Source organism: Ranitomeya variabilis, chromosome 3 (genome assembly GCF_051348905.1).
Source record: "Ranitomeya variabilis isolate aRanVar5 chromosome 3, aRanVar5.hap1, whole genome shotgun sequence".
Taxonomy (NCBI): domain Eukaryota; kingdom Metazoa; phylum Chordata; class Amphibia; order Anura; family Dendrobatidae; genus Ranitomeya; species Ranitomeya variabilis.
This window is the reverse complement of record NC_135234.1, coordinates 147,096,231-147,111,068: the sequence shown is the minus strand read 5'-3', so window position 1 is coordinate 147,111,068 and position 14,838 is coordinate 147,096,231. Positions and strand designations below refer to the sequence as shown.

The following is a 14,838-nucleotide window of genomic DNA, read 5'->3' as shown; positions in this document are numbered from 1 at the left end:
AAACATAATTAAATAGCCACCAAGGACCGAGGCACATGATAGACTAGTTGGACAGACAGGTCCATGGTGGCTTCTCATAGAGACCTGTCACTCCAGGTCACTAGGCATGTGGAAGACATCGTGAATCTGCCTGCCCCTGCAGGGCCACCTCTTTAAATTATTTACTTTTTGCCTACATTATGACATGGTCATACAGGGTACCATAAATAATCACCAATCCGTAAGGTGCTATCTGACACTCCTCTAATGTTTAACATTGAAAATACATATGAGCAGCCCCCAGACACTGTCTCTTATGCATGTTTATAAACATATAGTTGAGGGCTGCACAGAAAGGTATCAAGAGCCGCATCTAGTACTCGGGGTGCAGGTTGTGTACCTGTGTTATAGATGAATCAGCAACAACCACATGGTCACCTGATCATTTGATCAAGAGCAATTTGATCTCTCATGCTTTATGCAAATTACTGCTTTTAAGATCTATTGGCCAATCACATACAGCAAAGGAGTCTAAATAGTTCCAGTTGACTTGTCTAATGAACTTTAAAATGATTGCCACTCCATATTCCAATAGCAAGACTTACCCATTCAGCTGAAAGGCTAACCCACCCTTCTGTCCTTATCATTGGCGACACTGGAGATAATCAAATCGCCAAATGAGTGATAGAGTAAACTCATTAGATGCATGTATTTGCTGTCCACCCTCCACTCTTCTCAATATCTGCTTGTTACACTTAAGGTACCATCACATTAAGCGACGCTGCAGCGATATAGACAATGATGCCGATCGCTGCAGCGTCGCTGTTTCGTCATTGTGTGGTCGCTGGAGAGCTGTCACACAGACAGCTCTCCAGCGACCAACTATGCCGAAGTCCCCGGGTAACCAGGATAAACATCGGGTTACTAAGTGCAGGGCCGCGCTTAGTAACCCGATGTTTACCCTGGTTACCTGGTTTCCAGTGTCTGTCGCATCCCCCGGCGTCCGCTTCCCTGCACTGTGTAAGCGCCGGCCCTAAAGCAGAGCGGTGACGTGACCGCTGTGCTCTGCTTTACGGCCGGCCGGCGCTGACACAGTGCAGGGAAGTGGACGCCGGGGGACGCGACAGACATCAGAAGGTGAGTATGTACTGTTTGTTTTTTTCACATTTTCACTGATAACCAGGGTAAATATCGGGTTACTAAGCGCCGCCCTGCGCTTAGTAACCCGATGTTTACCCTGGTTACCAGTGAAGACATCGCTGGATCGGTGTCACACACACTGATCCAGCGATGTCAGCGGGTGATCCAGCAACGAAATAAGATGCTGGCCTTCTAGCTCCGACCAACGATATCACAGCAGGATCCTGATCGCTGCTGCGTGTCAAACACAACGATATCGCTATCCAGGATGCTGCAACGTCACGGATCACTATCGTTATCGTTGTTAAGGTGTTCAGTTTGAAGGTACCTTTACTGTGTATCAGTGTTGTGTGTGGTGTCAGCAAAAAGAAGATAGGAGTAGAATGCTCTGTGACACTGTGTGTGCGCATGTCCAGGCACCGGCAGTGTCAATCAGCATACGCCCACATGCTGGCAGCATTCAGACACTGTGCAATCTGGAAAGCAAGCACTGTTAGGGTACCGTCTCACAGTGGCACTTTGGTCGCTACGACGGCACGATCCGTGACGCTCCAGTGTCGCTCCATTATCGCTCCAGCGTCGTAGACTGCGGTCACACTTCGCAATGCACGGCGCTGGAGCGATAATTTCATGACGTATTTGCGATGTAGAAGTCGTACGGGACATCATCAAGCTCCTCCACCCATTACATCATATACAATATCGTGCACACCTTTGTTACACGATGCGATCATGCCGCCACAGCGGGACACTTGACAATGAAAGAAAGTTTCAAACGATCTGCTACGATGTACGATTCTCAGCGGGGTCCCTGATCGCAGTAGCATGTCAGACACAGCGAGATCGTAAGTATATCGCTGGAACGTCACGGATCGTGCCGTCGTAGCGACCAAAGTGCCACTGTGAGACGGTACCCTTAGTCAGAAGTGGAAAAACCTCCTAATTATCAGATAAGGAGGTGTTACATTTTACCAAACTCTTGGCCACGCCAGGGGTGCACCGTCATTTACATAAAACTTAAAAAATATCTTCTCACTGTTCCACTAACTGCTACAATGCTAGCATGATTTTTATAGGAGCTAAATGCCCTACCCTAGTGCATAGCTTATTCAAAAAGTATTTTGGGGGTCAGAGACTCCCTTTAAATGGCAGGCTGCCTTTTGCTGAGATGACAATAATAATGAAGGGACACATTTTCCTAAGATTATTTTCAAGAATATAGAGTAAATAACATTGTATACCTGATCTCAGAGGATATCTGCCTGTTAGGAATGCAGCTCGGCTAGGTGTACATAAAGGAGATGCTGCTATGTGTTGTGTAAGCTTGGCTCCTTCCGCAGCTATTCTGTCAATGTTTGGTGTTCTGAAATAAAAATGACAGTATACTTTACATAATCTCTTCCCAGGAATATATAGACCCTCTCTTCATTATTCAACCACTTAATGATTGGCATAAAGCCATTTACTTTACCAAAGAAAGCAACCATATTTTACAAATGTATAATTGATAAGTCAGAAAACATCTATATTATTATTTTAATATAAACTTTATAATGTTTTTGAGCATGCTTTACAAAAGGTGACATAGATGAAAAGGAACATCATCAAACCTGAGTGTTTTGTTCCCGTAACATCCCACATCTCCAATTCCAAGGTCGTCAACCATTATCAGAACAAAGTTGGGCTTTGACTTCATTGCGCAAAGAATATTAATAGCGAGCAAGAATGTCAGTGGTAACAGAAGCTTCATCTCTATGGATAGAAATATGTCAATATGTTATATGAAAACTACAAACTAAAATAGATAGCATAGATGGATAACTCTGTCCATTAGTAAAAAAGCATAATCAATATGTTTAGGCTTAAGAAAGGATAGCATTATACAGTAAGTGTCAACATCACTGACAAAAGAAGTATGAAAATATGAACTAAGAAATGATTGCATGTATTCATAGTATAAAAGTAAACACATTCTTGCCAGTTCTGGTACAGACGGAGATTGTGTCTGTGGGACACCAGTGTCCTTTGGTAGGTACTGTGGCCTTAGGGGTCAGTAAGTGCTCACTATTGGCCTCCCTCATACATTCGTATTAAAAAATGTATGTGAAAAACCAGTATCGATGTAATCACTGTTTGCCATTAGTGTGTCTTCGGTGTGTCGTAAGTATACGGTCCGTGTGTCTGTTTTTAGCATCAGTGTGTCATCAGAGATTTTCCAGTATGGATAAAGAAAGAAAGAAATTACAAAGCTTCTCCTATACTTTGCAATATTAAATGTGGACAGAACATGGATAACACACTGGTGCCATCAATGTGTTGTACGTGTTTTTTACAGACCCAGAGACTTGTAATGGCCTTTGTCATCCGTGGTGCCAGAAAAAAATGGACATGTATCTGTGTGTTTTGTACTTACACACAGTCTGTGTAAAAACATGGATATGTGCATAGGAAAAGTAGATTATAAAGGGTACGTGTGGTATCCGTGAAAAAAAAAAAAGAATGCCACACATACTGGAAACACGAAGGTGTGAAGTAGGTCTTATGGTTTGTCACTCTAGGACCACAGAAGAGCATGAAAAACTCCAGTCTGAGACGCAGCTTCTGAGGTCTGTCTCACGGGAAATAGTAGTAAAAAAATGGGAAAAGGAGAAGAGATATTTTCAGCTCACCGTGTGTGTGTGAATATAGCCTCCATAATAGGGAGCCATGAACGGACTCCAGCTCAGCAGCTGGGCAGCAAAGTCAAAGAGAAAAAAGAGGTTTCCAGCATCCACTTGATGTTGAGTTTTAAACATGAATTGTAATGATAACATTTAAGATGAAAAAATCAAAATGCTAAAACAATTGTGGGGGAAGGAGGGAAGTGAGGAGTGGGAGGATAAGGACACCTGTCTACGCATTTCGAGCTCAGAGCTCTTAGTCATGTAACGCGTAGCCAGATGTCCTAATTCTCCCCCCTCACTCCTCACTTCCCTCCTTCTTCCCCCACAATTATTTTATCATTATGATTTTTTCATTTTAAATGTTATTATTGAAAGTCTTGTTTTAATCTCAACATCAAGCAGATGCTGGAATCCCCTTTTTTCTCTTTGACTCAGGTGAAGTAGACCAGCCCACCTGCATCATTGATAAGCCGTCATTAAATGGACAAGGTTTACAACAGCAAAGCGGAACATAAACATTTTTACTTTGATAGCAAGATAGCCTGTTAGGCTTGAAGAGTAGTCATACCATAGGAATGTGGAAGGTGATGATGAAGTGTAAGGATGACTGCCACTTTAGAGTGGACTAGAAAGCTGACATGTTAGGGATTGTGATGCAGAATGCACAAAACAAGCTATTGAAGGAGACTGCTGTAAAACAAGGAGACAATGAGATAGTTTATAAGCACTGTGAGCGTGTGTGCTGCACAACTGAAGTGAGACAGTCATGTCTGTTGCAAAGTGACAGAGCTGGTGTTGGGGAAAGTTCAAGGCTGTTGTAGCAAGTATAAACCAAGTGTTAGCTGTCTACTTCTATTCAAGGAATGTTGCTTCATGCAAGACTAATGAGCTCCTTGACTTTTGAGCAACGTTACAACTTATAAGTGAGTAGACCTGCAACATTTTGCCATTCATAAACATAAAAATCACTCCACGACCAATGGTCTTTACATCTCAATACATATCAAGGGCTTACCATCCAGTATATCATTTATATTAGATGATCCAAAACACAAAACCAACTTTGCACACCTACTCAGAGGGTGGGAAGTTGGCTTATAAAGTGCATGATAAACTTAGTGAAAATATGTTTACATAGTTCACAACTCAACAATGCTTAGGCTAGGTTCACATTGCGTTAGGGCAATCCGTTTAGCGCTAGCGGATTGCGCTAATGCAATGTATTTGTAGAGGCCGCCACAAAGGAACGGCACATTGCTAGCGCGAGCCGAAAAAGGCACGCGCTAGCAATGCGCTTCAGGCTGAAACAACATTGCTGTCAATTGGTGCGCTAACGGACCAGTTGCACGGCGTTAATTGCGACATTTTCACCGTGCAACGCAGTCCGTTAGCGACCACCCACTAACGCAATGTGAACCTAGTCTTAAAGTTGAGCAATTATTAAACATTCTGTCCAAAGTGTCATGAAGCCTAAGCAGATCAATGTACAGTTTTGAGATGAATATTTGGTGTACCTTGATAAATCTTTGCCAACTTTTGGCCAACATGTCCAACAGGTAGTCTTACTCAACAATTTATATCTATCTGGGCATGCCCTCTCAAACAGGAAAGGCTGTAATCATTTAGTTACTTGACCCACTGGACTCATAACAATGAATGTGAAAGATTTCTAATAACAAATTACAGTGTTAAAAGATTTTGTTCAAACAAAACAATCCCGAATCGCTCTTTTTCATCTACAATACCCTGCCCACGGTCACGTTTAAAATGATTCCCTTGAAACAACTTTTTGAGCAGTTATTAAAATAACATTGCTGATTATCTAAAATCTCCATTATATTACCGTGCTGGATGCAAGACTTAGCTTTTTGAAACAAAGGTATATACTGGCTGAACCGCTCGTTTTTACCAACTGTGATCCACAATTTGCCAACGCTGATCTTAAAATTAAAAAGAACTCCCTGTTCCTAATGCAAGGTCTGTAATAACAGCTAGTAATAAAACAGAAGAACATATTTCCCTTCATTTTTTTTTGCCTTAAAACTTTTCATTAAACAGCAGCTTTAAGGACGTTAATGAAAAATGAATAAATGAATGAAAGGGTCTGTGCTGCTGGACCTTCGAGTAATGGAGGAAGCTTTTACAAAGCATTTAAATAACTTTAATGAGTCATTGACAATTTCTCTTTTCAAGATTGCTTTGCATAGATTTGTTTACTACATAGGAACTCAATAAGTATGGCTTTTCAGTTGAAAATAATAGCAGACCACACGACCTGGCTTAATGATAGCCAATCATTCTCAAGTACCTTTCAAGTCAGTAAAATTAAGTGTTTAAGTAAAAAACAATGAGTAAATTGGCACTTTTAATGAAGGAGAACAGTATAAAGCTTTACAGTTCAGGTTCTACAAGGCTGACACTTTATTATACAGTTGCAAAAATAATTAGCCCTTCACGAGTCCAACAAATCTTCTTTTCCAAGGAAATATAGAACAAACATGACAATTCATTAGTGAGAACAGCAATCAATCAGCTGCTGAATCAAGGTCACAGCTCATTTCATATACTGAAAATAACCACCTGAGTTCATGGTAATGGCTTTTAACATTCACAGAGAAGAGCCAAGTTTACTAACTGGAATGCATCATCAATATAAATGGCTGTTCTGAAGGTTGCTGTATAGAAGAAGCAGGAATTAGTCATAGAAAATATTACATTGTGAGCTCTTGTATAAAAATATATATATTTTCCAATTGTTATATTCAGCTAACAAAAGAAAATCATAATTAAATAAAATGGTCATCACTTGACTTAATTGAATACCATTTAAGCCTTTTCCCATATATAAAAGTGTATGTCATGGTTTGGGCTCATTTCTCATCCCATATAGTACAGTTGTGTCACAAGCTTGCGCTGCTCACAGGAGCTGTGCACCCACTGTCAGCAAAGGTCCTGGCCATTCTACTGCTTAGATGTAGCAGTCAATAGCCCTACTGTAACGCAAATCAATGGGTTGTCATGGCAGCCAGTGGTTTAACAAAGACTCATACAACATCCCCAGCTTTATTATTATTAATGTTTACTATTAGAAATGTTGCAGATCAGAAAAAAAGGAAAAAGCTCTACGGCAATGAGGTAACCATTTAATTATTCACTAAATATGTTTTTTTTTACCCTTAGATGATTACTAAATATATGAATATATGGCATGGTCCAGTAGAATGTTTGTCTGTTTATTAAATTAATTTTTATTTTTATTTTGATCCAGCGCCAATGGATAAGGCAAAACAGATATTGACTGATGTTTTAACCAACCTGTCGTCTTTGCCCTGGATCTAGACCACAAGTTGGTCTTTAAACCTTGGACAATATCTGTTCTGCCTTATCCATTTGTACCAGATCAAAATAAAAAATTCAAATTCAGTTAGCAAGATTCACTATTCTTGTCTTCTTCAGTGTTGAGCTGGTCTTTACCATTACACAGGACAACCATCCTTTCCTCAAACATGAACGTCGTTCCAACCTTCTAAGCAGTGCTGCCAGCTTAACGCTATTTGCGTCTTTTTATTATTAATCAAAAAAACTGCTTTGGTATAACAGTATATCAAATCAATAAAGAAGTCCCTTAGTCAGACTAAAAAAAATAAACAGTTTGATAAAGTTTACTTAAAAAAAACCTATAATTCATCTGAAATTGAACAAAAGTGTTCTCCTCTGTAGATCACTCATTAGTAAATGCAGCCGTACATGTAGGATGTGCAGCTGTTTCATTGGTGACGTTTGCCCAGCACATTGCTGTGTTCGCCAGTTCTTTTACCACGGGCATACTCGGCTTTTGTCACAAATTTATGTACAGATTGGCTAGAGTAACATGTTCTTAGTACTCATTCAGATGTCCGTTTTTCACATGCATGTTCTATAATTGTCTTTCACTGATAGAACATGGATCAACTATAGGCTATGGGGCTGTTCACATGTGCGTGATCTTTTGTAGACTGCTTATCCGTGTAAAAAATCACAGTGATATGCCCTTTTGGCCTACGTGTATTGTCATTTTTAACTTTGTAGGGGTAGGAAAAGTTTAGCATTTTTCTCATACAAAAAAAATCACCGGATAACGTTGATGGTAAAAATGGAGCAATTACTGATAAAAATCTGATCCAGAAAACTGATGTAAACTACATTTTTTGTGTTGAAGAAGCATTACTAATGCTTAATGAGGCATTAAAGTAAGACAAGTCGGTGCGGCTGGCCTCATGTCACCATAATGGGCAATTTGTGCCCTATTTTGTTACACAATCAGCTGCTATTAGCCAGGCTGCCACCATACCACAGCCCCACCCACTTCCATTTTTCATTTTTTTTATACATTTGCTTTTGTTTTTTTTGCTTGAATTTCCAATGAATAACAAAACAAATGCAATACACTATAGTAACATACTAGTAAAACTTTTGACTGGTTGCAATAGTCATCACAACCCCTGGGTGGCCACATAAACACAGTTGGTGTATTGTGGCATCACATCCTGAACTCATCTTGGCTTGAAACACTGATAAAACACACAACACTACTATAGAAGGGTTAAAGCAACTTTCTTACATGTGGCCTATAGAAAAAGGTGCAGAAGGTCTTTTATGCATCTTACACTTGCTTGTGATAACAATACCAGCAATGTTGGTTTGCATATTGCATATTGCTTATATTATTTTGCCATTATTGGAGCAACTACTTCATTAGATGTATATTCTATATGGAACAGCTAATACATTTAATGTACATGATGGTGGTGGATCACACAAGTGACTTCCTCTCCATTTAGTTATTGTAGGCACGTGCAAGCTACACCGCAACCCATGAAAACAGTCTATTTATCTAATTACTTTAAAATTTGCTGTTAAATAGCTTGTTAAGATACCTTCACCTCTTTCTATTGCAGCCTGATAAAAAAAATATATATTCAATTGACGTGTCACTTTACGTGATACTGTAAAAAGTTTGGAATGCTTCTACATATCACAGTGATTAAGTGACTGTTTATTTAGCATAGGATTACTTTATGTCAGGAATCAGGATCATTTTTTTAAACATCCCTTTAGTATCTTAGGATGCTATAAGGCTTAAAAAATGTATCGGCAATTTTTCATTTTTCAATAAAATTTTACAAAGTGCATTGGGCTCAATTCACCTTACACTGGCAATGTTTATGGTCTTGACGACCACCATAAAACCTACACCAGTCCCTGCTTGAGAAAGATTTGGGACATTGCAAAGGTCACCACTAGTTATGAATTTGACTTGCCGAACCACCAACCCTTTCAAGCTTCCTTTAATTTTTTGGATGTTAGCAAAAATGGCGTGCAAATGCCAAAAGTCACCAAATTGTAGCATAGCCTCAAGTTGTGGCAAAAGATTGTGTCTTTTCATGGCATTTTATGCCATAATACTGCAGTAAAATCATTGATGAATCAATTTTTTGTTTTAGGGACTACTTCACTTTGAAGTGACTTTAAGGTATCTATATGTCAGAAAACTCTATTTTAGCTTCTGCACCCCACAAGTAATTTAAAACTGCATTCAGGTTTGTTAAGCCTTCAGATGCTTCACAGGAATTAATGCAAAGTGCCACCATCTTAACTACATGGGTCCACTGCATCCTGACCACTATCCTGATCCTGATTTGTTTGGAGGCCTAGGCAGGTAAGCATCCCTGCCTTTTTTGCTATTTTTCAGAATTTTTGGAGGATCTCTGAATCCTCTTTTTGTGCTAGTATTGGTTATAGTAGGACTCGTAAGCATGGGGACCCGTGACGTGGGTTACGAGCTTACGTATTTTGGCCAAAATATAAACTAATACCTCACATATTTTTTTATATGTGTTTTTTGTATTTTTTCGGGGTGCAGTTGGGCTCATTCTGTCTTGTAAACTGTGGTGTCTGTTCACATGGGATGCATGTTAATAGTGCTGGGCAGGCCGCCTGATCTAATAGAAGGGTGTCACTACTAGGCTGTTAACCTGTATGCTGTGCATTCCCATTGTGTGAACAGCGCCACATACAAGTCTCTTATGTGCGGTCATATGCCAGGTAGCCACCCCCTGCATTAATTTGGTAGGTGGTCAGTGGCTGCATCATCGGTATTTCTGCACCTGTGTTGCTGCCATCTTAGCTACATGGGTCCACTGCATCCTGATGCATGTGTTTGGAGGCCTAGGCAGGTAAGCATCTCTGCCTTTTTTGCTATTTTTCTGAAATTGATTGTGGAAAAAAATCCAGCACTCCATTATCAAAGAAAATCTTGATTTATTATGCACAGTCCATTAATGTATTAATTCAAAGAAAATTTTTAAAAGGTAGCAGTCCTGCTGGTGGGTTGTTTCCCTCATATGGACCCTTCCATGTCTCCTGGTGCACTGGCCTGTCTCCTGGTATTTGTTCCATGCTCTGGACACTGTGCTGACAAACACAGGTACCCTTCCTGTGCCATCCTGGATGCGTTGCATCACCCAAGTAACTTCTGTGGGTTATAGACACCACTTCATGCTACTGTACAGTACTTCTATGGGTGAGAGGAATGACAAAATGCAAAAGTGACCAAAACAACAGCCAAAATTGATAGGAACACAGAAAATGGTCTGTAGTCACCCCATGCTGAACCACTTCTTTACAGGGGTTGTCTTGCCTATCATTTCTACCTGCTGTATGATCTATCTGCACAACAGCAGGGGAAATTGATTCACAATCGGTGTTGCTTCATAACTGGACAGGTTGATTGACTTGGAGTTACATTAAGTTGTGTAAGTTTTCCCTACATTTTTTGAGCAGTATACAGTGTATATATATTAGGAAGCAACACTGTTTGACAATCAATTTCACATGGTGTTGTGCTAATGGAACAGACAACAGATGGACATTATTGGTAATTATTATCAAGACACATTCAATAAAAAACAAGTGGTTCTGCAGGTGGGGATCACAGACCACATCTCAGTACCAATGCTTTCTGGTTGACGTTTTGGTCACTTTTGAATGTTGGTTGTGCTTTCAGACTCGTGGTAGCATGAGACGGACTCTACAACCCACACAAGTGGCTCAGGTAGTGCAGCTCATCCAGGATGGCACATCAATGTGATCTGTTGTTAGAATCTGTTTAGTTTGTGACTATCTGCCATTTTATTGTGGAGTTCTGGCTGCTGGTCTTTTTCCCCTGGTGCTGGGTTTTTCTTGGGTCAGGTGTTTGTTTCAATCTTTATTAACCAGAACCTGCCTCCCAGTCCTTGCTGGAAAAAGTGTTTATCTGCTTGAGCTCTAGCTTGGTGCTTTGCTTTGTCTTCTGTGTGTGTTATTTGTGTAGTGCTGGTACCTCTGGTTCTGCTAGCCTTAGTTTCTGCTTTCTATTGGTTTCTGCAGCCTTCTCTTTGTTTTCTATTAGGAGGTGATTCGTTTTTGTACCCAGTCCTTAGTTCTTTTAGGAAACCTCTTCCCCTTATGTATAGGTCTTCGCTTAAGATTAACCTAGGATCGCTGGTGGGTCTATTCGCAAGGAATGAATCGCCTACTCCATCGTAGGGTTTCAGTCTAGTCATAGTGCAGGGTCAGTTTTCCCCCTTCTACCTTAGTCCTGTGCTGCAGATCCATAACACCTGTGGCAAGAAGGTTTGCTGTGTCTGTCAGCATAGTGTATCCAGAGGCTGGAGGCGCTACCAGGAGATAGGACAGTACACCAGGAGACATGGAGGGAGACGTAGGAGGGCAATAACCTAGCAGCAAGACCGCTACCTCAGCCTTTGTGCAAGGAGAAACAGGAGGAGCACTGCCACCGCCATGCAAAGTGATCTCCAGCAGGCCACAAATGTGCATGTGTGGTGCACAAACGGTTAGAAACTGACTCCATGAGCATGGTCTGATTGCCCGACATCCACAGATGGGGGTTGTGCTCACAGCCCAACAATGTGCAGGATGCTTGGCATTTGCCACAGAACACCAGGATTGGCAAATTGGCCACTGGCGCCCTTTGCTCTTCACAGATGGAAGCAGGTTAACCCTGAGCACATGTGACAGATGTGACAGAGTCTGGAGACACCATGGAGAGCGATCGGCTGCCTGCAACATCCTTCAGCATGACTGGTTTGGCAGTGGGTCAGTAATGTTGTGGAGTGGCATTTCTTTGGAGGGCCACACAGCCCTCCATGTGCTCGCCAGAGGTAGCCTGACTGCCACTAGGTACCAAGATGAAATCCTCTGACCCGTTGTGAGACTATATGCTGGTGTGGTTGGCCCTGGGTTCCTCCTAATGCAGGACAATGCCAGATCTCATGTGACTGGAGTCTGTCAGCAGTTCCTGCAAGATGAAGGTATTGTGGCTATGGACTGGCCTGCCTGTTCCCCAAACCTGAATCTGATTGAACACATCTGGGACATCATGTCTCACACCATCCACTGTCATGTTGCACCACAGACTGTCCAGGAGTTGGCAGATACTTTAGTCCAGGTCTGGGAGGAGATCCCTCAGGAGACCATCTGCCGCCTCATCAGGAGCATGCCCAGGCTTTGTAGGGAGGTCATACAGGCACTTGGTGGCCACACACACAACTGAGCATCATTTCCTTGTCTTGAGGCATTTCCACTCAATTTGGATCAGCCTGTAATTTGATTTTCCACTTTGATTTTGAGTATCATTCCAAATTCTGACCTCCATGGGATATTAATCTTGATTCACATTGATCATTTTTATGGTTTATTCTTCTCAACACATTCCACTATGTAATGAATAGACATCTGCAACTGGAATATTTAATTCAGTGATAACTAGGATGTGGGATTTTAGAGTTCCCTTTATTTTTTTGTGCAGTTATTTATATATATACAGAATAGATATATACAGTACAGACCAAAACTTTGGACACATCTTCTCATTTATAGATTTTTCTGTATTTTCATGAATATGAAAACTGTACATTCACACTGAAGGCATCAAAACTATGAATTAACACGTGGAATTATATACTTAACAAAAAAGTGTGAAACAACTGAAATTATGTCTTATATTCTAAGTTCTTCAAAGTAGCCACCTTTTGCTTTGATGACTGGTTTGCACACTCTTGGCATTCTCTTGATGAACTTCAAGAGGTAGTCACCGGGAATGGTCTTACAACAATCTTGAAGAAGTTCCCAGAGATGCTTTGCACTTGTTGGCCCTTTTGCCTTCACTCTGCGGTCCAGTTCACCCCAAACCATCTCAATTGGGTTCAGGTCTTGTGACTGTGGAGGCCAGGTCATCTGGCGTAGCACCTCATCACTCTCCTTCTTGGTCAAATAGCCCTTACACAGCCTGGAGGTGTGTTTGAGGTCATTGTCCTGTTGAAAAATAAATGATTGTTCAGCTAAACGTTAACCGGATGGAATAGCATGTTGCTGCAAGATGCTGTGGTAGCCATGCTGGTTCAGTATGCCTTCACTTTTGAATAAATCCCCAACAGTGTCACCAGCAAAGCACCCCCACACCATCACGCCTCCTCCTCCATGCTTCACGGTGGGAACCAGGCATGTAGAGCCCATCCGTTTACCTTTTCTGCATCGCACAAAGACACGGTGGTTGGAACCAAAGATCTCAAATTTGGACTCATCAGACCAAAGCACAGATTTCCACTGGTCTAATGTTCATTCCTTGTGTTCTTTAGCCCAAACAATGGTTTTCACTTCACAGGTGTGCCCTGTTAGGTTTAATAAGTGGGATTTCTTGCCTTATAAATGGGGTTGGGACCATCAGTTGTGTTGTACAGAAGTCTGGTGGATACACAGCTGATAGTCCTCCTGAATAGACTGTTAGAATTTGTATTGTGACAAGAAAAAAGCAGCTAAGTAAAGAAAAATGAGTGGCCATCATTACTTTAAGAAATGAAGGTCAGTCAGTCCGAAAAATTGGGAAAACTTTGAAAGTGTCCCCAAGTGCAGTGGCAAAAACCATCAAGCGCTACAATGAAACTGGCTCACATGAGGACCGCCCCAGTTAAGGAAGACCAAGAGTCACCTCTGCTTCTGAGGATGTTTATCCGAGTCACCAGCCTCAGAAATCACAGGTTAACAGCAGCTCAGATTAGAGACCAGGTCAATGCCACACAGAGTTCTAGCAGCAGACACATCTCTACAACAACTGTTAAGAGGAGACTTTGTGCAGCAGGCCTTCATGGTAAAATAGCTGCTAGGAAACCACTGCTAAGGACAGGCAACAAGCATAAGAGACTTGTTTGGGCTAAAGAACCCAAGGAATGGACATCAGACCAGTGGAAATCTGTGCTTTGGTCTGATGAGTCCAAATTTGAGATCTTTGGTTCCAACCAGCGTGTATTTGTGTAACGCAGAAAAGGTGAACGGATGGACTCTACATGCTACATGGTGTGGGGGTGCTTTGCTGGTGACACTGTTGGGGATTTATTCAATATTGAAGGCATACTGAACCAGCATGGCTACCAAAGCATCTTGCAGCGACATGCTATTCCACCCGGTTAACGTTTAGTTGAACCATCATTTATTTTTCAACAGGACAATGACCCCAAACACACCTCCAGGCTGTGTAAGGGCTATTTGACCAAGAAGGAGAGTGATGGGGTGCTACGCCAGATGACCTGGCCTCCACAGTCACCAGTCCTGAACCCAATTGAGATGGTTTGGGGTGAGCTGGACCGCAGAGTGAAGGCAAAAGGGCCAACAAGTGCTAAGTATCTCTGGGAACTCCTTCAAGATTGTTGGAAGACCATTCCCGGTGACTACCTCTTGAAGCTCATCAAGAGAATACCAAGAGTGTGCAAAGCACTCATCAAAGCAAAAGGTGGCTACTTTGAAGAACCTATGATATAAAACATAATTTCAGCTGTTTCACACTTTTTTGTTAAGTATATAATTCCACATGTGTTAATTCATAGTTTTGATGCCTTTAGTGTGAATGTACAATTTTAATAAATAACCAAAGAGAGAGAAACACCAACGGAAGCACCGTCACAGTATTAAAAACTGGTAAGTTTTATTAAAGGTCAATTGAGACAAACATTATAAATAAATA

The 14,838-nt window shown here is 41.3% G+C and overlaps 1 protein-coding gene across 1 annotated transcript in view; it reads right to left on the bottom strand.

Annotated features, from left to right (window-relative positions):
* The window catches only part of STS (steroid sulfatase), a 470,812-nt gene that overhangs the window by 405,065 nt on the left and 50,909 nt on the right, over positions 1-14,838 (bottom strand). The window contains exons 2-3 of the mRNA XM_077294724.1: positions 2,730-2,871; positions 2,361-2,482 (exon numbers count right to left, since the gene is read on the bottom strand). Of these exons, the coding sequence (XP_077150839.1) occupies positions 2,361-2,482; positions 2,730-2,869 (262 nt within the window). The 5' untranslated portion in view covers positions 2,870-2,871. The remainder of the gene's footprint in view (positions 1-2,360; positions 2,483-2,729; positions 2,872-14,838) is intronic.